Source organism: Argentina silus (genome assembly GCF_951799395.1).
Source record: "Argentina silus genome assembly, chromosome: 1".
In the NCBI taxonomy this organism is placed as follows: domain Eukaryota; kingdom Metazoa; phylum Chordata; class Actinopteri; order Argentiniformes; family Argentinidae; genus Argentina; species Argentina silus.
Genome location: NC_139655.1, coordinates 34,427,346 through 34,449,472, shown reverse-complemented (window position 1 = coordinate 34,449,472; position 22,127 = coordinate 34,427,346). Strand labels below are relative to the sequence as shown.

At 42.9% G+C, this 22,127-nt stretch overlaps 1 protein-coding gene across 1 annotated transcript; it reads left to right on the top strand.

The window, feature by feature from the left end:
- Positions 1–92: 92 nt before the first annotated feature.
- Positions 93–20,593, top strand: ankrd33ba (ankyrin repeat domain 33ba; the record flags this gene model as incomplete). Its single annotated transcript, XM_083667217.1, has 6 exons — positions 93–512; positions 14,060–14,189; positions 14,424–14,564; positions 15,331–15,472; positions 15,972–16,170; positions 18,687–20,593. The coding sequence occupies 6 exons, from the start codon at positions 93–95 to the stop codon at positions 19,224–19,226; spliced, it is 1,572 nt and encodes a 523-aa protein (XP_083523343.1). The 3' UTR covers positions 19,227–20,593.
- Positions 20,594–22,127: the final 1,534 nt, after the last annotated feature.

The following is a 22,127-nucleotide window of genomic DNA, read 5'->3' as shown; positions in this document are numbered from 1 at the left end:
TCGGGAGTTGATGTTGACAGAAGAGTTCAAGTTCCCCTCGCCCCACGGCCACCGTTCTTACCCCCCGAGGATATTAACCTAGGGGGGTAAGGATGGTGCTGATAACGGACGACAGGGATGGAGGAGGCTCCTCTGCGGTCCGAGTCAAACTGTTCCAACAGAGTCCCAAAGGCGGGGGAGGCATCTCGCAGGTCCACCCTGTCATAGCCGAGGAACCGCTGTCCTTCTCGGACGATGAGTACCTTGGCTCTTGTGAGTCGGAGGGAGACGACGAATTCGAAGAATACGACGACTTCTCGGAGCTGCCTGATACAAAGAGTATCGCCTCGGACGATTCCTTCTACCCACCGGACGATGCGTTCGCGGACTCGGAGCGGACACCGTCCCCAGAGAGTCCCGAGCCCCTGTCGTTTTTCCAGGCGTGCTGCACCAACAACGCTACGATCGTGCGGATCATGATACGACAAGGCGTGAGAGAGGCCGAGGTTAGAGAGACCGATAAAAATAACAGGGTAGGTATAGCCATAAAGTTTGGCGTTCAACTTCAAAATGCTGTCATAACTGTCAAACTCATCTAGTAGTTGCAGTCTGGTTCATTTTGGATAGGGCTATATTTGGGGCGTTTGGCACTGTCCTTCTTCGAATACAGTTGGGTGCAGACTCACCTGTGCGCGATTACGCACCATGAAATTGCTGCCGCCGCGATCCAAAGCACTTCAAACAGGCGCTCAGCTGTTGTGTGTGTGTCTGTGGGAGCATACCGTCCGCTAGGCAGTTCGCATATACCTACTTAATGCCAATATTTCAGACATGAGTCATTCCTACAATCTGTACTTTTTTATGAATGGATTGCTTTTTAACACATGTTTACATTCTGTCAAAAGAGCACATGTTAAACCTCATGCAAATGTTTAGAAAAAGATGAGCATTTTCATAGATAGTGTTAGGGTTACATGATTAACGTAGGCTTTTTATGGACATGCATGCTGTATTCATGTAAAATGTCATAACTATGCATCATTTGGACATAGGTTATAGGTACTATATAAGAAAGCTCAAGGTCTTAGCCAATGATCTGAGATTACACTGCCTCTTGACACTGATATTGTGTCACTTTGGCATTTCCCCCACTAATGGTTACGGTTGGGATTTGGTCAAGGAGAGCTGACTCTACTCCCCCCTTCTCTTGAAGTATGCATTGGTGCACTTCCCCTCACTGATTTAAAAGCCATGGGATTGGTTTAAGTATGGGCTCTTTCACCCATATATTCCCATTTAAATCCACTTTGGGTAAGGGCACAAGTAGGCTACATACATCAGGAGAAGGTTGGGGAAATGGGACGAAGCGTGTATCTGTCCCCAAAACCTCTTCCTGGAAGGTCGTCGTGGCAGGAACACTGCAAGGTTGTGTACTGCTTGTTTCCTGCTCCATGGAAAGGTTTAAACATGGACATACATTTGCAAGACTTTCTTACAGTATTTCTTACAGTATTTCTTACAGTCATTTGTGTTTTATTAACATCTATTTGAAATAATGTTCTAATGAGTTGCAGAAATGTTACTTCACTGGGTCTTTTTCCCCCCTTACTCACACTGTGTGTGTGTGTGTGTGTGTGTGTGTGTGTGTGTGTGTGTGTGTGCTGAATGACCTGCCTAGGGTTTATGAGTCTGAAGAGGGTAGTCCCTAGCTCTGCTAGTCGTAATTACAGCAGGAATACACTGAGTCTCTCACAGTCAACAGAACAACCAACCCTGTGTGCGTGTGTGCGTGTGTTTTTCTGTTTGCAGAGAGAGAGAGAGTCTGCTCTGAGAGTCTGCTCTGCATATTCACTGAGGTGCTATATGAACATGCTTTCCACTGCCAACTGAAGTCTAAGTACTGTACATGTATGACTGTTGTTAGACTTGGCACTCCCAAATGTGACATCATGTTCTCGTTTCATGAGTCATATTTCACGGTAACTTAATTTGATTTTTTTAAAGGTTATTTTTTGGAGTGGGGCAGTCCCACTCGTGTATATTGTTTCAGTTTGTAGAGGACAGAGACAGTACAGATCACCGAGCCTTTTCAAAACACCAAATACACAAAACCATGTTGCAAACCACAAGGCTTTGCATTTTCACCAAAGAAGATATATCCCCCACCAATCGGTTGTCCTTCGATAGAATAGATAGACACTCCTGAAGATTCGAACCCTGGTCTCTCACAATCATGTTATCATCTGAGCTAAATCCAAAATAAGCTAAAGCTAAATCAAAAAGCCAAAACAAGCTAAAGCCAATTCAAAAAGCCAAAATAAGCTTACAGTACATACATTCTCCTGTTATTGTCTCCTGCAAGCCTCACAATGTTAGCCTCTAAGCTAAAGCCAAAATGAGCTGAAGGTCTGAGGTAATGGTTGTTCACTATACTGAACCCATTTGTCTGTGTGACTGTGACAGTAAGAGGCCTGTATCAGTCTGAACTGTACTCAGTTCATGCCGTCCTCTCTCACTGTACTGTAATCAATGATGAGGTCACCATCTGGCCCTGGGGGAGAAGGACAGGGAATTACATCATTGGAATGTCATGATTCCGACAGCATGTCTCTCCCTAGCTGGCGCTGAGCCTGGTCCTCGTTTCCCTCCATGCTTTTTTTGCATTCCCCATTAACGCTTCCTGTGTTTGTGTGTGTGTGTGTGTGTGTGTGTGTGTGTGTGTGTGTGTGTGTGTGTCTGTGGCTTTGTGTCTGGTTCTCATTTTACGAATGCTCATCAGAGCATCTATATCTCGAGAAAACATCTTTGGAGTTTCAGCGTAGTATGTGGCTGCTTAGAGAAGTGTGTGTTGTTTGTGTGCATGTCCTGGGAAGAATGTGCGTGTGTGTGGTGTGTGTGTGTGTGTGTGTGTGTGTGTGTGTGTGTGTGTGTGTGTGTGTGTGTGTGTGTGTGTATATCCTCAGTTGGAAGAGCGTGTGTTGCTCTCATTAACCCCCTCATACAGTTCTGTATCTTGCCCAGTGTTGTCTGGTGTTTAACTTACACACGTACAACACTTCCTGTTCCTGTTTCTGTTTCTTCCCCAAAAAAGTATTGGCGGTGAATACTCAAGGGGAGGAACCTTAGATCTTCGCCTCCAATACGTTTTGAGAAGGAAGCGAGGAGAGCAGAGATAAGGAATAGAGGACAGACTATTCCGCTGTAGATTGAAAACCCATCTCTTCAGGCTACATCTTAACAGTCCTTCCTAAGACCTCTTCACCCCCACTACCCTCCCTGTACTAACCCTAACCCCAACCCTTGAAACCTCTTCACACCTACTTCCCCCCTGTACAAGTTCTCTCCTGTTAATAAATAATTCATAAATAAATAAAAAAAAATAAAAAAATTGGCTTCTGGCATTACGACTGCCAATGGCCCCTGGTGTGAGCATTGATTACTTTGTCTTATGATGACTGTTGGATAGATGATTCACTTACTTAAACAAATGTATTTGTTGTAAGTCGCTTTGGATAAAGGCGTCTGCTAAATGCCATAAATGTAAATGTAAATGGGCCAGGAGAAATCTACAGAGATTGCTTCCTCAGCAATACCTCTGCAGTTTTCTGGCCATTCAATAGGTACAATGTCAAAATCAATGTTTTGTAGCTGAATTTGGTTGATTTGATTTGAATGTATTCAAATGGGTGCTATTGCATTTCAAATGGTTCGGGCTTGTCCGATAAAAGGCTATTTTTGTTTTATACAGCTGTTATACAAGCACTGTGTGTGGATGTGCTAGGCAGTAAACAGTAAACAAAATGCTCAAGTTGGGAATTGTTAACTTATTGATTAAAAATCCAATTTCATAACTTTGCATGAGAAGAAATACATATAACATGACCAAATTATGCCATACAACTTTATTTTATTTAATTCCAGACCACGGCGGAGAGTAGTGAAAATGACTGAGGATTTATTCCACTACAATTGCTGAAATAAATAGACATTCTTTTTGTAGGAAGATAATACAGGCTCTTATTTTGCCCCCTTGAAGCTAGCCAGCTGCTCTTTTACTAGCATAGACGTTCCTACTAAATTTGTAGGAATCGCTAATCGTTCCGAATCCATGTAGTAGACCAATCACAAATGGTATAGCAATTGCAATAAATTAATAATAACGATACAAATTACCTGTAGTTATAAATATTTCGGCACTATAACGTTAGTTGAACACGGTGAATTATTACAACTTCGTGCAGCCTAATCATCGCTGTCATCATTTATTCATTTGATATCTTCAGTAGGCCCAAATCATAGTAATAATTTTAATATCATTGTCTTTTAACTTCTTTATCATCTTAGGCTTTCAAGTCATGGATTGCCATCAAATGATGCCCTTTGCAAATTCATAATTGAAATCACATATCAAAGCAGTCTAAACCTAACCCGTAATTTTCAACATCAGTGTCTTTATTGTCATAATGAACTAATTATTATGCATCGTAGTCATCATTAAAGTCAATAAATCATCATTACATTTTTGTTGGCTGATATACTGCCGTCTTGTATTCATGATCTTGCAGTATAGCCTCATGTTACTATTATTGAGAATATACAAAATAATCATGCATGTACTGGCCTATACTGCACACATAATGTGATTTTACGTCTAGAATGGTTCATAAGGTTTCCATGCTCACTCTCAGTTGCTTTCCCCTGCTGATACAGTCCCTGCACGTTCCCATTTACATTTATGGCATTTAGCAGACGCCTTTATCCAAAGCGACTTACTACAAATACATTTGTTTAAGTAAGTGAATCATCTATCCAACAGTCATCATAAGACAAAGTAATCAATGATCACAGTTCCCGTCCCTTGGCTGGCTCAGACGCTTCCATATGACATCAGTACTTTATAGAAGGAAGAGAAATGCTTCTATCGTCCGATTTGGACTATAGAAATAATGACGATGGCCAAGGCATGAATTTGTATATTTCAAAGTAATTGTAGAACATAAAAGTCCCACTGGAATCGACCTCAGGTGAAAATGACAACGTTACCATGAGTGGCCACTAGGTTTTGCGGCGTGCAACGCCAGAAGACCGGTTGATCCCCTGGTTGAGACACAGCCTGTTATTGTTGTTTTTTGTTTGCGTAAGTAATGGGCAGTGAATCTTTTTTTTCTTCTTCTTTTGGCTTTATACTCCAAAAGTTTGGTTTTGAAATCAAACAATTACTATCAGGTAATAGATTATAGATTATAGTATAGAAGTATCTATCAAGAATAGATTCTCAGCTTTTATTTGATGGTATTTGTGTACATATTGGTTTCATCATTTAGAAATAACAACACTATTATACAAAGTACCCCTATTTTAGGGCAAAAAATAAAGGGACAATTAGTTTTATAGTTGTCAGGTGTGTATTGTCACATCATTTGTGCAGGCATAACAGAGCTGCCAATGTCTATTGATTTTAGGTTTTGGAGTCCGCTATTGTTATCTGTCAACATGAGGAACAAAGAGACCTCGATAAAAATCAAGGGAGCCATTATGAGGCTGAAATATTAGAGAAACCGCAAACGGCCTTCTACCGAGGATGACTGAAGAATGCTCATCATAATTTAAAAAAAACCCAAAACAACTGTCCCACTGTCCAGGAGGTAGGTGTGACAGAAATATCTGTACTGGCACATATTCCTCTGATAATGCACCAATACAGCACCAAAGATATGCGTAAGCCTCACATTCCAAAATGATTGAAAATCGGTGTAGTTGGGTTTTTCCAGAGCAAAAGATATACATATATGTTTTTTCCGTTATGAATAACTAAAGGCTTATTGCCGTTTGCTGTGACTGGAGTGCCTACTGAAGTGGCTGAATTGAGCAAAGTAATGTTAGCTCTCTGGACTGCAGTTAATTAGCACAGTTGCTAAGCAAAAGGATGTTTACTGAACAAGAGTTATTCGGCATAAGGAGTCACACAGGAAGATATTATTTACCAATCATGTATCTCACCAGCTTGGGTGTGTATTCCAATCAACCATATCAGCATGCACTGCACAATGCAGGTTTGTTTACTCTTGTGAAGAGAGTGGAACGTACCACTTTAATAAGGTTTGTCTTGGGGAGGTGGAGGGCTGGAAAAAACATTATTGGAAATAACAGGTTGACAACCAAAAAGTGCAGGGGGTATTCTAACAGTATGTTTTAATAATGGTTTTCACAGTGCATTTTGTATGGTTTTGTAAGTAAATAATTCAGTGGATCATCAAACTGTGTCACAACAAGTTAGGTTGAACATCAAAGCACTGATTACAATATGCAGTGCACTGAACATTCTCATTTGGCATAGTACTGTAACATTGTACATAAAATACATAAATGTTGCTCTATTTATCAATGGAGATAATTCCAGGTCATTATTAATATGTGGATTTTTGCGTAATAAGCGCTAAGAGCATATTTTTGCCATTATTTTCTTACGAAAACTGCTAAAAAGGAATTCTGTAAAAAAAAAAGAAAAAAAAAAAGATATATATCGGCAGATATATCGCTTATTATTATCCCCAGATATTATTATATCGGTATTGGATCCAAAAATCCAGTATCGGTCGGGCTTTAGTCAGGTTACAGTTTGCTTAAAAGCATGCAGACGTCTGGAAAAAGGTCTTGTGGACAGATAAGATGAATATTATCATGTACCGCAGTGATTGCAAGAGGAAAGTTTGGAGAAAAAAAGGATCTGCCCAAGATTTATAGCATACTCTACCACCTCATCTGTGAAACACGGTGGAGGGGATGTTATGGTTTGGGCATGTACAGTATAGCTGCCACTAGAATTGGCTAACTTGTCTTCATTGATGATGTCAGCATTCTGCAGCTGACGGCAGCAGAATGTATTCTAAAGTGTACAGAAACATTTAACGTACAAACAAATACCTCCAAATTCATTGACCGCAGACAATGACCTCAAACATACTGCTATAGCAACTAGGGAGTTTTTCAGGGCCAAAAAGTGGAAAGTTCTTGACTGGCCAAATACATTTTCAGATGGATAAGATTTTATCTCCCCCCAAAAATACCTAAAAAAAACAACAACTGAAGATGGATTTCCGCTATCTGGCGTAAGACATGGTTTGACCCATGAAGCGAAAAAACATGCAACTCTGTTGTTGAAATTACCACAATCCAACCAACAGTCATCTGAACTTCTTGTTCTCTTAAAGGGATTTGCACCTCAAATTGGAGAACAAACTTAAGCTGAAACACTGTCAGTTTGCAGCCTTAATATCTATCAAAATGTACAACTTTTGTGGCACTTTTGCTACTGTGGGGGAAAGAGTGTATGAGCATGTGTATGTGTGTGTGTGTGTGTGTGTGTGTGTGTGTGTGTGTGGACAACAGGAACAGTCCCTCTCTTCCACTGACCCAGTTAACTGTCTCCCACACACACAGAGATAGGCACACACGGACTCACGGATCACTCGATGAAGCCAGTGTTCTCCCTGTCCCTGTAACCTCATCTCCCTCATCCCTTTTCAATTCAATTTGCTATATTGGCATGACATACATTGTAGTAAATATTGCCAAAGCGGAAGTAATGATGATAGTTATCACAGTATTAGAAATACAACAACAATAATACATACAATATTACAATTGTGTTGTGACATGTTTGGTCACAAAAAATGGAATACAATAATATAATCATTAAATTAAATACAACTAATAATCTCTCCCTCCCACTCTCTGTCTCCTCCCTTCTCCTTTTCACCCTCACTCACTCCCTCTCTCTCTCCCTCTCACTTTCTGTCTACCCTTTCTGTTCATTCTCTTCATCACTCTCTCTCTGTCTCCCCCTTTCTTTTTGTCTCTCACCCTCTCTCTCTCCCTCTCTCTCTTTCTATCACTCTCTCTCTCTGTCTCTTTCTCACTCTCTGCCTCCCCCTTCGCTGTCTTTATCTCCCTACCTCTCTCTCTGTCACTCTCTACCTCCTCCTTCTCTCTCTCTCCCTCTCTCTATGCCCCCCCCCCTCTTCGTTGAGAGCAGGTGCCCCACCCAGACAACACATAAAGACAGACAACAGAAAGGCGGGGCATAGACAACAAACACAGACACATACTCAAACACAGACTCATATACTCAAACACAGACTCATATACTCAAACACAGACACATATACGCAAACACAGACTCATATACTCAAACACAGACACATATACGCAAACACAGACACATATACTCAAACGCAGACACATATACGCAAACACAGACACATACTCAAACACAGACACACATACTCAAACACAGACACATACTCAAACACAGACACATACTCAAACACAGACACATACTCAAACACAGACACATATACGCAAACACAGACACATACTCAAACACAGACACAGACACACATACTCAAACACAGACATATATACTCAAACACAGACACATACTCAAACACACACACATACTCAAACACAGACACATGCACTCAAACACAGACACATACAGATAGACAGACAACAGATGCAATCCGTCAGACAGCAGAAAGAGACAGCACACTTAGATGACAGCAGATTGTGACAGACAGACTGACTGACTGACATGGCATTCAGAGAAACACTGTGTACTGTTTTGTGACATGATAAACAGTGTTTACCATGACACAAACAGAACAGAGACATGACTGTGGCAGCTACCTTGTTAGCTAACAAGAGACGCTGTACTAGGTTGGTTCTGATTGAATATGGCATTTGTTAAGCATAACAATGGACTGTGGCTCTTTGTGTGTGTGTGTGTGTGTGTGTGTGTGTGTGTGTGTGTGTGTGTGTGTGTGTGTGTGTGTGTGGATTGCAAGGGTTTTGCACCCATTGAATCGCCACAAGGAGTAGAACAGAAATTGTGCCTTGAGCAAAAAATAAGGCTGTGTCCAAGCGTTCATACTCCTAGTACTTGGTAGGCATTTTCAGTATGCAAAAAGTTTCGCAATATCCAAGTTTACCAAAATTGAGTATCCATATAACCCCAGGATGTCACACAAAAAAATTTAGTATCAATTCACTTCACAGTACTCAGGAAGTCAATTCCAATTTCAGTCCCAGAATTCAATGAAGCAGGAAACGGGGGCGCCCGTAGCGAAATTGATCCAATTGTAATGAACAACATGGTTGAGTTCCTGGTGGCAAACTCTTCGTATGAGATGTAGAAATGTATTACTTACTGCATACATTTCTAAACAGTATGGCCTAAAAAGTTGGTCGTGTGGTTAGTATATAGTATATACCTTTAGTATAGGCAATACAGTATGGACGTTCGGACGCAGCCCAATGCAACCTAATCTGCACTCGCAATTCATTCTCACAGTAGTGAATTCACCCTCAGTCCGATACACAAGCCTGTTATGTACTGGTCTCTTTGGCAGATCTAAAATCTGTCAGTGACTGACATGAATGAAATAGGACTTTGTTTGTAGACTCGAGCAGTGATCGTAGTTTCACTCAGAGAAAAAAAAAGAGTCTTAGTGCAAACTGGTGGTGGGCCTAGGGAATGTGTCTGAAATTGTAGTGCTATTTTCAAGGCCAGAATTTTACATTTTTTATTTCACCTGTTACTGCCAATACGCACGGTTTGAACTTGTATCCGTTTTGCATCGACTGAAAGTAGAGCCCAGAGTACGGTAGAGAACATGGATCAAAAACTCTCTCTCTCTCTCTCTCTCTCTCTCTCTCTCTCTCTCTCTCTCTCTCTCTCTCTCTCTCTCTCTCTCTCTCTCTCTCTCTCTCTCTCTCTCTCTCTCTCTCTCTCTCTCTCTCTTTCTCCCTCTCTCTCAGTTGGTGGCTGATAGGGCTAAGCCTGTCTATTCCTGGCTCTGAATTTTCCCCAGATTACTCCCTGGGCGGGTATATGTGTGTGTGTGTGTGTGTGTGTGTGTGCGTGTGTGTGTGTGTGTGTATGTTTGTGTGTGTGTCTGTCTGGGGCTAAGATAAGAGCAGAGCAGACTCCACAGGGGTAGCCTCAGTTTCACACAGAGACCCGGTTGGCAGTTGACCCTAATAACCTCCACCTACAGTATATGTCAAACCTGGAGCCTATTCACCAAGCTTTGAAGATAGAAACATAATAGAGCTGAAATGAAATAGAGTATTCTAGAAAGGAATGTATCTGAAATGATGTCAGTCAGCATTGAAATTACACATGGACTCATTGGGTATCTCCAATGATGCCTTGGGGGGTGGGGGGTCATATAGACGAGTGATGGTCTTTATCCTTGGTGTAAAGACACAAATATACATCATCCCTGCATCCAATGATATGGGAGGTATGCAGGGGAATGCAATTCGATTGCTCAGCCTATAATCAAGCCATTCAAATCTAACATTATTTATATAGCACATTTCATACACATTTGCAATTTAATGAAGAGTTGAATCAGGTGGCACTAGGCTGGACCAAAAGCCTGCACACACACAGAGGAAAACGAGATTAACATTAGCATTTTAGTCATGCCCAATATGACATTTTACATTATTCCCCCAAATAAATGATTGCATTATTATGCATGATTATGTTTTACAAACCGCAAAGGCCTTCTATTGTGCAAATCATTAGTGTAGTCCCTTTCTTGAATTATCATGCTTCGTGCCGGCAGGTTTTCTGCCTTTCTGATTCTTGAATTGAAAATATGGATGCCCCTTTATAGAAGCTGTAAAGCTTTGAAAAGTAGAACATTTTGTGAGGGAGACTTAAATCCACTATTTGATCCTAGGACAGATTAACATATGATTTGGGGAGTACATAATGTACTTTATGAGTTTATCTGCCCAAAAGAATTATGGTTTAAAAACATGGCCCAGATAACCCTATTAAGTTTGCACATATCGGTACTCCAAAGGAAATAAAACACATCAGACGGTTAAAACATTTATCTGTCAGCTTTTGCATGTTGCTTTAATGCAATTTTCCTTGTTATATTTTTGGATTTTTTCCTTGTTATAATTTTTGTAGATATATTTTTTATATATATATAATTTTACCTTTATGGTCCATTTAATTCATTTGTAAAAAAACAACAACAACAACTGATGCTTTACAACTGGTGCAAATGCTTTGTAAATCTGGCCCTTATAGTCTGTGAAACGTCAAAATGTTGTCTGATGTGAAGTACAGTGTGTGGAAGTAGTTGTCGGTAAATTGTGCCGACAAGGCCACAACACATCCCACCACCAGCACCAATGAACACATCCAATGATTGTTTCCCTGAATTCCTGATTGTTCCACACTAATCACTTAATGAACTCACACACACAAGCACACACAAACACACTTTCCCTGGAATCACCTCTCTCCCTCATTGTTCCAGCACTGCTGAGCTGTGACTGTCTGCAGCTAATTTTAGCCTCTCTCTGCCTACACAGTAGCACAATGTACAGTGTGCATGATTGTGTGTGTGTGTGTGTGTGTGTGTGTGTGTATGTGTCTGTGTGTCTGTGTGTGTGTGTGTGTGCGAGAGCACCTGTGAAGTTTGTGTATAGAGTGGTGTGTGTGTGTGTGTGTGTGTGTGTGTGTGTGTGTGTGTATGTGTCTGTGTGTCTGTGTGTCTGTGTGCGAGAGCACCTGTGAAGTTTGTGTATAGAGTGGTGTGTGTGTGTGTTTGTGTGTGCGCGTGTGCAAAATGCTCAGGGAAAATAGGGCACTGTCTGACTGCTTAAATTGCTCTAGACACACAGCAGGCCCTGAAAAAGTCCATCAGAAATTGAGTGAGCTGGAGGACTGCCGTGTGTGTGTGTGTGTGTGTGTGTGTGTCTGTGTGTGTGTGTGTGTGTGTGTCTGTGTGTGTGTGTGTGTGTGTGTGTGTATGTGGGCATGTGCTTGTTGAGTTTATGTGTGTGCCTCAAGCCTAAACAGAGAGAGATCGGGAGGGCCGCCAGGGAAAGGAATGGAACTCATTCCAAATAATCCTCCCTTGATTCCCTAAACCACTGTACTTAACTCTGTGGTGGTCGCGGTTGTTGCAGTTGTTGTTGTTGTTGTTGTTGTGCTTGCCTGAGTACCTGTCTGTGTCTTTGTGGCTGTGGCTCGTTTGACTAAAGGCGAACATGTGAAATGTAGGAACAGTCTGGCACCTACTCATAGTATATTGTAGGGCCCGTACTCATAGTCCAAACCATCAGGGAAAGTGGCGATCATAAAGTTGTAGTTGCAGTCAGTCTCAAAACCCAAAAGCGATATGGCGCTCCTTGATGACATCACCTCGTTCTACGGGCAGCCATGTTTATGGACGCCCTCCTGGCCGTACTAGACCGCTAGCAGTCGGCAGAATTCTCAAGAGACGTTTTTCATTTTCTCAGTATTTCAAAAGATGTATTCTCAGTTGATTTTGTTTCGTTCATCCCAGAAATGATGGAGAATCTATGGGCTCTGACTTGTCACCTTTCATTAAGCCTCACGCCAGATTTACACACTAACCTCCTACCTCCTACACAGTCCTGATCAATTAGTGTTAACCGACAGGCCAGTGAGATCACACCTCTAATTCTCCAGGTGTAATTCGGTCACACACACTCACACACATCAATGTTCACGCAGACACACACAGACACGCACACACAGACACGCACACACACACAGGCACGCACGCACGCACGCACGCACGCACACACATCCTGACCAGCCTAGTGAAGCTGGTTGGTGTGATGATGGCTTTGCTTGTTCTGGAGGGTGTGTTTGTTCACTATCCTGGCACCCGTTCTCTATACAGGTAGCATGACCATAGAGTGTTACAGTGTTACAGTGTTACAGTGCCTTCAAGTTATTGTTACGTCGAGTAAGTAATAGAGGGGTTGACTTTATGCTGTTTTGGGTTACCTCCCTTTCTGATCACGCTATCATGGCTTATATGGCTTGTTAATGCAGCCCAGCTCCTGAAGTCTCACAGTTTTTGTGCAACTGCAGTAATGAGGGACGCCCCCCCCCCCCCCCACCCCCCTCTGAATGACTTATCTGTTCACCCATCAAGTCGAGGGCTGAAATCTTGAGCCTGAATATTACCTTTGAAAACAGGTCTGGCGATGAGGCTGTTTACTTTTTCCAGGACACTGTCAGTTGTTTGCCTCTCTGAAATGTGGGCCAGGTTTCTGAACCATATAGCAGGGTGGCGATGACATACACTTTGGTGTTTGACGGGGGAAGTGTTATGGTCGCGGTCCTGAAAAAAAAAAAAAGTCTCACACACTCACATGTTACACAAGCGGTAGACAATGTCGGGCCATTCATCAAATCAGCTGAAATATACAGTACCTGGATGTGGATATGTGTCATCCTCATGTGCTTATATGTGTGTATATGTGTCTTACTGTTTTGTCAACTGAATCAGTCATCGTCATCATCAATCTTCATCAATCAGGTACCAGTTCACTCTCTCTCCCCTCCTTACTTTCTCGGTGTTCCCCCACAAGCCACCGTCTCTGCTCACTGGCGGTAAAGCTGTATTTGTTTTGGCTGATGGGAAGTTGGCCTTCTGGGAAGTGGGACTTTTTACAGGAGTTTCCCGGCTGTGTACACATCACACACGTGCACACACACACACGCACGCACACACACAAACACACACACACACACACACACACACATGTCACCTTAACTCCAGATCTGCACTGGCATTACAAAAACAGCCACAGCAGTAAAAAAAAAATTCTGTGGTTGGGCAACCTCAATGACACTCGCTTCGATATCATCAACAATTCTCCTTGGTCTAGCCGCGCGTGTGTGTGTGTGTGTGTGTGTGTGTGTGTGTGTGTGTGTGTGTGTGTGTGTGTGTGTTTGTGTGTGTGTGTGTGTGTGTGTGTGTGTGTGTGTGTCTGTGTGTGTGTGTGTCTGTGTGCGAAGTGGGTGTGTTAAGGCACAAACTAAATGAAGCGCACCTCAAGTATTTGAATGTCAAATACTATTAACTGGTTAAACCGGTAAACTAGTATCAACTACTATCATTCAAAAGTCCAGCCTATACACAAACTGCATACACACACACACATTCAGTGGACAGCCTTTTTCTCTGTGTGTATTAAGTATAGTCTCTTTCTCCATCTCTCTCAGACGGGGCTGATGGTGGCGTGTTACCAAGGTTACGTCGACGTTGTCATGGCGCTGGCTCAGTGTCCACACCTGGACGTCAACTGGCAGGACAACGAGGGAAACACAGCCCTTACCACTGCCGCACAGGCAGGTAAGACACACTCATACTCTCACACACACACACACACACACACACACACACACACACACACACACACTATTCAAGAACGTTCACAGCCCATCTCCCTCTCTTTCTCTCTCTCTCCACACACACACACACACACACACACACACACACACACACACACACACACACACACACACACACACACACAGTTCAAGAAAGTTTCACATTTCCCCCATTTCTATCTTTGTCTTTCTCTAGGACACATCACAATCTCCAACTACCTGTTGAACTACTTCTCTGGACTGGACATAGAGAGGAGGAACTGCCACGGCTTCACGGCCGTGATGAAGGCTGCCATGCAGGGCAGGATGGAGTGTGTGCGTGCTCTTATGCTGGCAGGTACACACACACGTCGCAGACACATACTGTATATCTGCAAACAAACACCATATCAGACACACACACACACACACACACACACACACACACACACACACACTTATACAGCCCCACACACACACACACACACTTATGCAGCCCCCCCCCACACACACACACACTTATGCAGCCCCACACACACACACACACACACACACGTACACAGACATACGCAGACATACACACGTCTACACCAAAGTGCACCAGAGTGTGACTTTCTCTCTTCTCTTCCTCCCCCTCCCCGTCGTCTTGGTTTCTCAACGCTGTGTTTCAAATTCCCTCCACATCCCCTCTCCCTTTCTTCATATCACCTTCGCCCTCCCTTTCTCTCTCTCCCCCTCACCCCATCCCTCCCCCCCTCCCTTCTTCCCTCCCCTCATCTATTTCCCCCCCTCTTCCCTCTTCCCTCTTTTCTCCCTCCCTCCCTCCCTCCGTCCCCCTCTCATCCCATCCCTCCCCCTCCTCCCTTCGTCCCTCCGCTCATCTACCCCCCCCTCTCCCCTCTCATCCCCTCCCTCCCCCCCCTCCTCATCTATTTCCCCCCCTCTTCCCTCTTTTCTCCCTCCCTCCGTCCCCCTCTCATCCCATCGCTCCCCCTCCTCCCTTTGTCCCTCCGCTCATCTACCCCCCCCCCCCCCCTCCCCTCTCATCCCCTCCCTCCCCCTCCTCCCTTCTTCCCTCCCCTCATCTATTACCCCCCCCCCCCCCCCCCCCTCCCCTCTCTAAGGCGCTGACCTCCAGGCGAGGGACTATGGTCGTAAGCTAACAGCCAGGGAGTGGGCCGTGTTCACGGGCAGATACGACACGGCCTGGGCCATGACGGGCCTCCTGTCCCGGCCCTGTCCTCACCAGCTCTGTGACACATTCAGGTACATGTATGTCATCACGCCATCACAACATAAGAGATAAAACATAAGAGATAAAACATAAGAGATAAAACAAAAAGATCGATCGATCAAAACGGCCAAAAGATTTGATGAGAAGCGATAGGACATCGAAGTGAATCACGGTGACAGTTTGGGGTTTTATTCCCTGTTGTTGGAAAAACTGGTGCAAATCCAGAGCTATGAGTAGGAATTTGATAGTGGTCACATCCCTCCCCCCCACCCCCATATCTCAACTTCATACCGAAAACAAGTGGTAGGCCAGCTATTTGGCTAAACGATGAATCAATCAAGGATTGCATCTGTAATATCATAGAATATACATGATGATGTTGATATTATGTTTTATGCTATCTTATATGCAGGCTATCATGACGTAATGATATCATGTTATACTGTCAAGCGAGCCATTGTGCCTGAGCTTTATTATTAATTAATGAATAAATAATTAATGTATAATACCTTTGTTCTAATCGTATTCCAGCCCCGAGTGGCCCAAGCTCACCGCCTTGGTGGCTAAAGCCCAGGAGCCGCGCGGTTGCCTCCAGCGTATCTCTGACACCATGAGGAATGCCCTCAACTTCGCCAACGTCACCGAGCCTGAAGACGAAGGAGTCTTCGATCACCTGGTCGCCCTGACGACCGCCCTAGGAAGCCCGTTCATGGCCGTGGCGTGCCGTACGGTAAGGATCGGAACTTCTGTCTCTTTATATCCTACATGTACTTCCTCCTCTCTCTAGCACTCCTTCAACTCCTCCATATAAAAAGCCATGTAAGGTGTAAATGAGGAAAAAAAGACACATTGTGACCAGATGGTGAGCCTGCATTGTGGCTGCATCGTGGAAAAAGGGGAAATGCAATCTGGTCACAGAGAACACACTGTTCAACTTCATTTCAGTGGGACAGTACATAAAAGACAGATATTGGACGCATTTTAACACTAGAAGCCCCGGGCTCTCGTAACCAAGTACCCAGACTGACGTCTGTAGACCTCCATTTGTTGCCGTTAGTGTAATGGTGTAATCATTGAATTAGACCAATACCATGCAAAAAAAACAATGATCTGGTTGTGTTTAGTCAGGACTTAAGAATTCATTAGAATATCACTTTTTGTATTTTAAACAGCTTACATATTGAATATAACATATTGACAGACATCATTGGTGTAACTGTACATAGACTACTATATATTTAAAAAACAAAAAACAAAAAACAATAAAACCTGCGTTCAAATGTGAAGCACCAATATAACAAGAAGAAGTCGTCAAACTCATATTTATATCCGTATCCGTTTATAGGACTTGATTATTGATCAGACAACCGCCTACATACACACACAGGTGGAGAAAATATGGGGGTTCTAATAGACTGAGAACAACATTCTTGAGGCTTGAGTGTAACAAATGTAATAAGTCTACGTTTCAAAATACAGGTGTGATGAAGGGTATGTGTCTGTTCTTCGCAGTCTGGGTGAATTGAATTCATTTGAATCACTTTGATCATGCAAATAATGATTGTCTGTCTGTCTGTCTATGTTGCTGATATTGCCATTATGGTTGAAATGGTAAGCCAGTCATAACTATAAGGTACATTTCATAAACTCGCCAGACACACACACAAAAGGGTTTGTTTGTCTCATCCATTATCCACATAATTGGCACTGACTGCCCACTTTTGGTATTGTTATTAACATCACTGGCCTTTATGCAGACACACATACTAGGAGATATCATTGGATGCTCATTGAAAACAAGGTCTAAATAGACAGAGAGAAAAACTGTGTTTCGACATAGGGGTCTCTTCTTTGGAGGTTGGGTGCGTGCTGGCTTCTATTCACATGTAATCACACATTGATCTTGGAAATAACTGTTATTGTCTTTCTGTCTGTGAGACCCATTATGGTTGAAATGGGTAAACCATTCATAACTGTAAGGTCAAGTTTGGATTCACAATGATGAGGGTAAAAGCTACAATGATAATGGCGCCTCAGGACGTGACTTGGAGATGTTAGCTATCAAAAAAAGCTGTGGTAGTCATGAAAATACTTCCAGATTCTATGTGTGATTTTGAAATTGTAACAACGCTATTACCTTAAAAACAGACATTTAGGAAAAGTCAGGGAAGGAGAAGGGCATGGGTTTCATAATGGCAGTTATTAGTTATTTCATAATAGTGTCACATTGCGTCCCACATTGCAAGGTGGGCAGATCCGATTGTTCAGATTATACGTGATCCAATCACAGGACGCATATTAATGCAAGGTGTAAATGGATTTGTTTGTGTGATTATCTTGTTATGTAGTTGTGTGTGTGATTATCTTGTTATGTAGTGTGTGTGTGTGTGTGTGTGTGTGTGTGTGTGTGTGTGTGTGTGTGTGGTTGGTTATATTGTTATTTAAGGGGCATGTGGTTATTCTATTGTCTAAGTTGGTGGTGGTATGTGTGGTTTCCAGAACAGAATGTGCTCACCAAACTTTACTCAGTTCGGGTGAATGAAGGGCTAGTTTAACCGCAAAAAAATATTAGAGAGGAGGGATGACATGCAAGATATGTTGAGGGTTGGAATCGAACCAGGAACCTTGCGATTATGTGGTATGCGCATAATATGCCACTGAGACTAAACAGTCTTAATTCCTCTTCCTCATATTATTCTCTCCATCTATTTACCGGTAACTGCTGGGTGCTGATGAACTTCAGTTGTGCACAGCACATCCATTGCATACATTGGACGCAATTGAGTTTCGTAGACCCAATAGCCTCCCCTGACTTTTCAGACGACCATAGATACAGGGGGCTATTTCTAAAAATTACAAAAGAGAGCTGGAGTGTTACACTTCATGAATTATCTTATTTTTTTTTTAGATTGGAACCATGTCTGTTTTAGGGGGTTTGCCTTGAGTCATGGTCCCTGTTATACCCAAATGTTATCGTTGTTATTGCTGTCCAGGTGTGTTGTCATTGATGTCCAGGTGTGTTTTTTGTGGTTATCTGTTGTGATTGATATCCAGGTGTGTTTGTTGTGGTTATCTGTTGTGGTTGATATCCAGGTGTGTTGTGGTTGATATCCAGGTGTGTTGTGTGTCACTTGGGAGCAGCAGATTCCAGTTATTTTCTTCATTATACAGCCAGCACCAGTAGATGTTTGAAGGATGTGCATATCTTTTTTTTGCTCATGGTTGTCCGTTGTCATTGCGTTCCAGGTGTGCCCCGGAAGTCCGCCGTGCGTGGGTAAACGCCGCTACGCCGTCCCAGAGATCCTTCGACGCCAGCGTGCCAAGGAGCTCCGCACCCTCAACCCGGAGAGGATCGACAACCACCGCAAACTCTTCGAGAAAGGCCACGTGGTGACCCTGGTGGCCAAAGTTCCACGGGACCGGAGATCCAGCCTGCAGCCTCAGAGCCTGAGCCTACCCTCTAACTCTAGCCAGGGCATGGGGGCCTCCTGCTCTTCCATGTCCCCCCGGAGAACCAGCCTCCTGCCTCTCCACATGGTGAGGCGGAGCAGTGTGAGGCCGGGACTCTCGGTGCCCAAGGTGAGGGTGATCAAGGCCCCCACACCCACCTATGAGCCTGAGAAGATACGAAGGAAGAGCAGTAGTGTTGAGGGAGGGCGCCTACTAGAGATCCCCAAGTGGAGGTATAAAGAACTGAAGGAGGAGAGGAGGAGAGCCGAGGAGGCGGAGAGAAGGAGGGTGGAGGCGGCCACCAAGAGACACCTGGCCACCGGGAAGAGGAAATAACATCATAGGAGGAAATGATGTACAGCAAGACCTCATCACCCACCCCTCTCTACGTTGCTAAGCTCAGAAATGCACAGAAGGGCTTTGATACTTGAAATGTTCGATGTTAACTTATTTTTTTCTTAGATATTTTGGGGTGGGGGGGGATTCAAAATGATTTATTGAATTATATTTTTTGTATACCTTTTACTCCCAATACCAGCAGTATTTGTGTAGTGTGTTTTTAATTAGCAATGGCTAAATGATGGTGTGTTTTTTTTTATTAACTTTTTATTTTCTACTAGGGTAGGTCTATTTTGACATTACGAAGATGTGAAAAATGTTTTCTATGTCAAGAGCAATATTCCAATGCGACACACTGTTGTAATGTTACGCTATATACTGAAGTTCAATGTAAGGGGAGAAAACTGGAATTCTATCCTAAATGGTATGATAAGTCAGTGTTCTGTTGCACTGACGCTATGAATAGCAGGTCACATGCTGTGAACAACATGAAATGATGTTTGTTTTTTTCTTCTTAGAAATGGCCTTAAGCCAAAATACCTAGATATTCTCCTCATGCTGTTCATTGCCAATGATTTAGCAGCATTTGTATTTGTAACACTAAGCCAAGGCAACATGTTATTGGGCCTTTAAGTTCAACTGTATTCCAATCAGGAGATACAACAAATGTTTGGGTAAAGCTAGGTCAGAGAAGCGTGGTGCTAATTTTAAACACATTCAATATGTGTGTTCAGATAAAGACCGAAGCCGTCCGAACTGGGGCTACTTCCATATTAACTTAAGGATTGAATCGAAAATAATAGGTAAAAAAATAGCCATCAGGTAAAAAAAACACCCAGTGACTAGAAAAGCACTGATTATGGTCAGGCTTTCAGAGAACACAATTTCCCCTGGGACAGAAGGCTTAAATGGCATCTATATAAGTGTGACTAATAGACATGGTGATGAGTTGCTATGGGGATACCCAGGGCACTGCATGGGCAAATCATTTTTCTTAAATAAGTGTGCAGGAATATTACACTGTGATGCTGCCCGCGGGAGCCAATTTGAACCTGAAAATGAGGACGTTTTTTGACTCACCCCCCCAAATAAATAACAAGCTCTCTCAGGAATGCATGTTGCCCACATTCAGGAATGTTTACGCTGCTGTGTTTAAGTAGCGATGCTATAGCAAGAAGACCAGCAATATCTGGGATATATGGGAAATGTATTTTTGTTTTGTTTATGGTTAATAAAAACAAAACCGTTTTTTGCAATATCTTACATATGATAGAGAAACCTTGCAAGTCACGCCATCATTTTATTTTATATTTTAAAATGAGTTATTTCACATTTTCAAATGGTAGTTTACACAAGTGAATTGAATGGCAGATACAGTCTACCATATATGGTGCAAGGTCTTTACTCACTCCCATCTTAAGCTGATCGGTATCTTGTCATAGAGCTCTATTTTCAGCCAGTGCAAAATGGACACTAGTCCAGACGCAGGCATATTGGCAATTTGTGCCAATAAAATCTGCTCTGAATTTCACTGCCAGCACCCCTCACGTTCGCAGCAAGACTGTTTTTTACGCTGTTAAAATATAGCCCATAGTGTACTCTCTGGACTAAATACCTCATCATGGGGCAGTGAGAGATCATGGAGAGACCAGAATCCCATCATCAGATTATACTTCAATCACAAATAAAACATGGTTTTCAATGAGCTCTACATTTGATATGTTTGTGATTGACCTTACTAATACTAAGTATTCGCAAAAACCAAGCTACAGCTTCAATTCTAATTTGATTGGATTTGATATTCTCTGTGGAACCATTCGTGTTCTTAAATCACAGAAGGCATGTAGACATAGGGCTTGTGGGCTAGGAACCCAGCAGACGATATTTAGGTCACAGTAACAGCGTAACAGCTGCCGGTTGAGATTGTCACCTGAGATTATAAACCCAGAGGCTTGGTCAGCGATTCTCACTGCGCAAATAATCTCCCATTGGAAATCTAGAGTAGGCAGTGGATCGCCCTGAACCTCTTATAGAGTGTCAGGTATTTTTGCCTTAATGGTTAAGGTAAAGATTTAGGGGAGGGTAAGCTGATCCTAATCGATTGAGATTTTGTGGGCGTAGGAAGTAAACACTGGGGACAGGAAGTTGTCAACAAGTCTACACCCCCTAAAGTGTCCCTTGTCCGTTCTGCCCTGCCTTCTGTTCACAACCTGACTTGCACACATTTTCAGTTTGGAAGAAAATCCCTGCCTCCATTTCAAGCACCTCTTTAACTCTTCTCTATTCGTCAATAGAATCGGTGGCGCTGGTCAAATTCACCGGATGGATAACCGCCCCCAGCACCACTTCCATAACAGTTCTATTCTTGGAGAGTCTTAGTAAGAACTTCATCATACTCTTGCATGAGGGCACCGTGAGGTTGAGAAACAGACTGGCACCATCTGCTGGCAGAGAGGGGTACTGTTGGGGTCAATTCCATTTTTCATTTAGTCAACCCATGACTTGAAAACATTTTCAACTCATTTCTCAATTCCAAGTCTCTCTCAATTAAATGAATCCCATATTAATTTAATTAACAGCAAACCAGCAGCAGGTACAAGACACAGTCAGAAAAGAGGCATTACATACATACCCCAGTAAATAGCTGTCTTTGTCCCCTCATCACCTCTTGATATGAACTTGAGAAGTGGAGACTATATGGTTGAAATATAACCAGTGGTCATGAAGGAAAAGACAAGGAGGTTTTTTTAAAAGAACTTGATTGGGATTTAGCCAGTGTCATCGTAACTATCCGTATGTCACAGTTTGGCCTGCCACCCTATCAGATAGCACTGTGTTCATTTGTGGAGGGACAAAGTCCTTGACCTGGAAAAGTGTTGTAATGGTTTTATGTCCTCC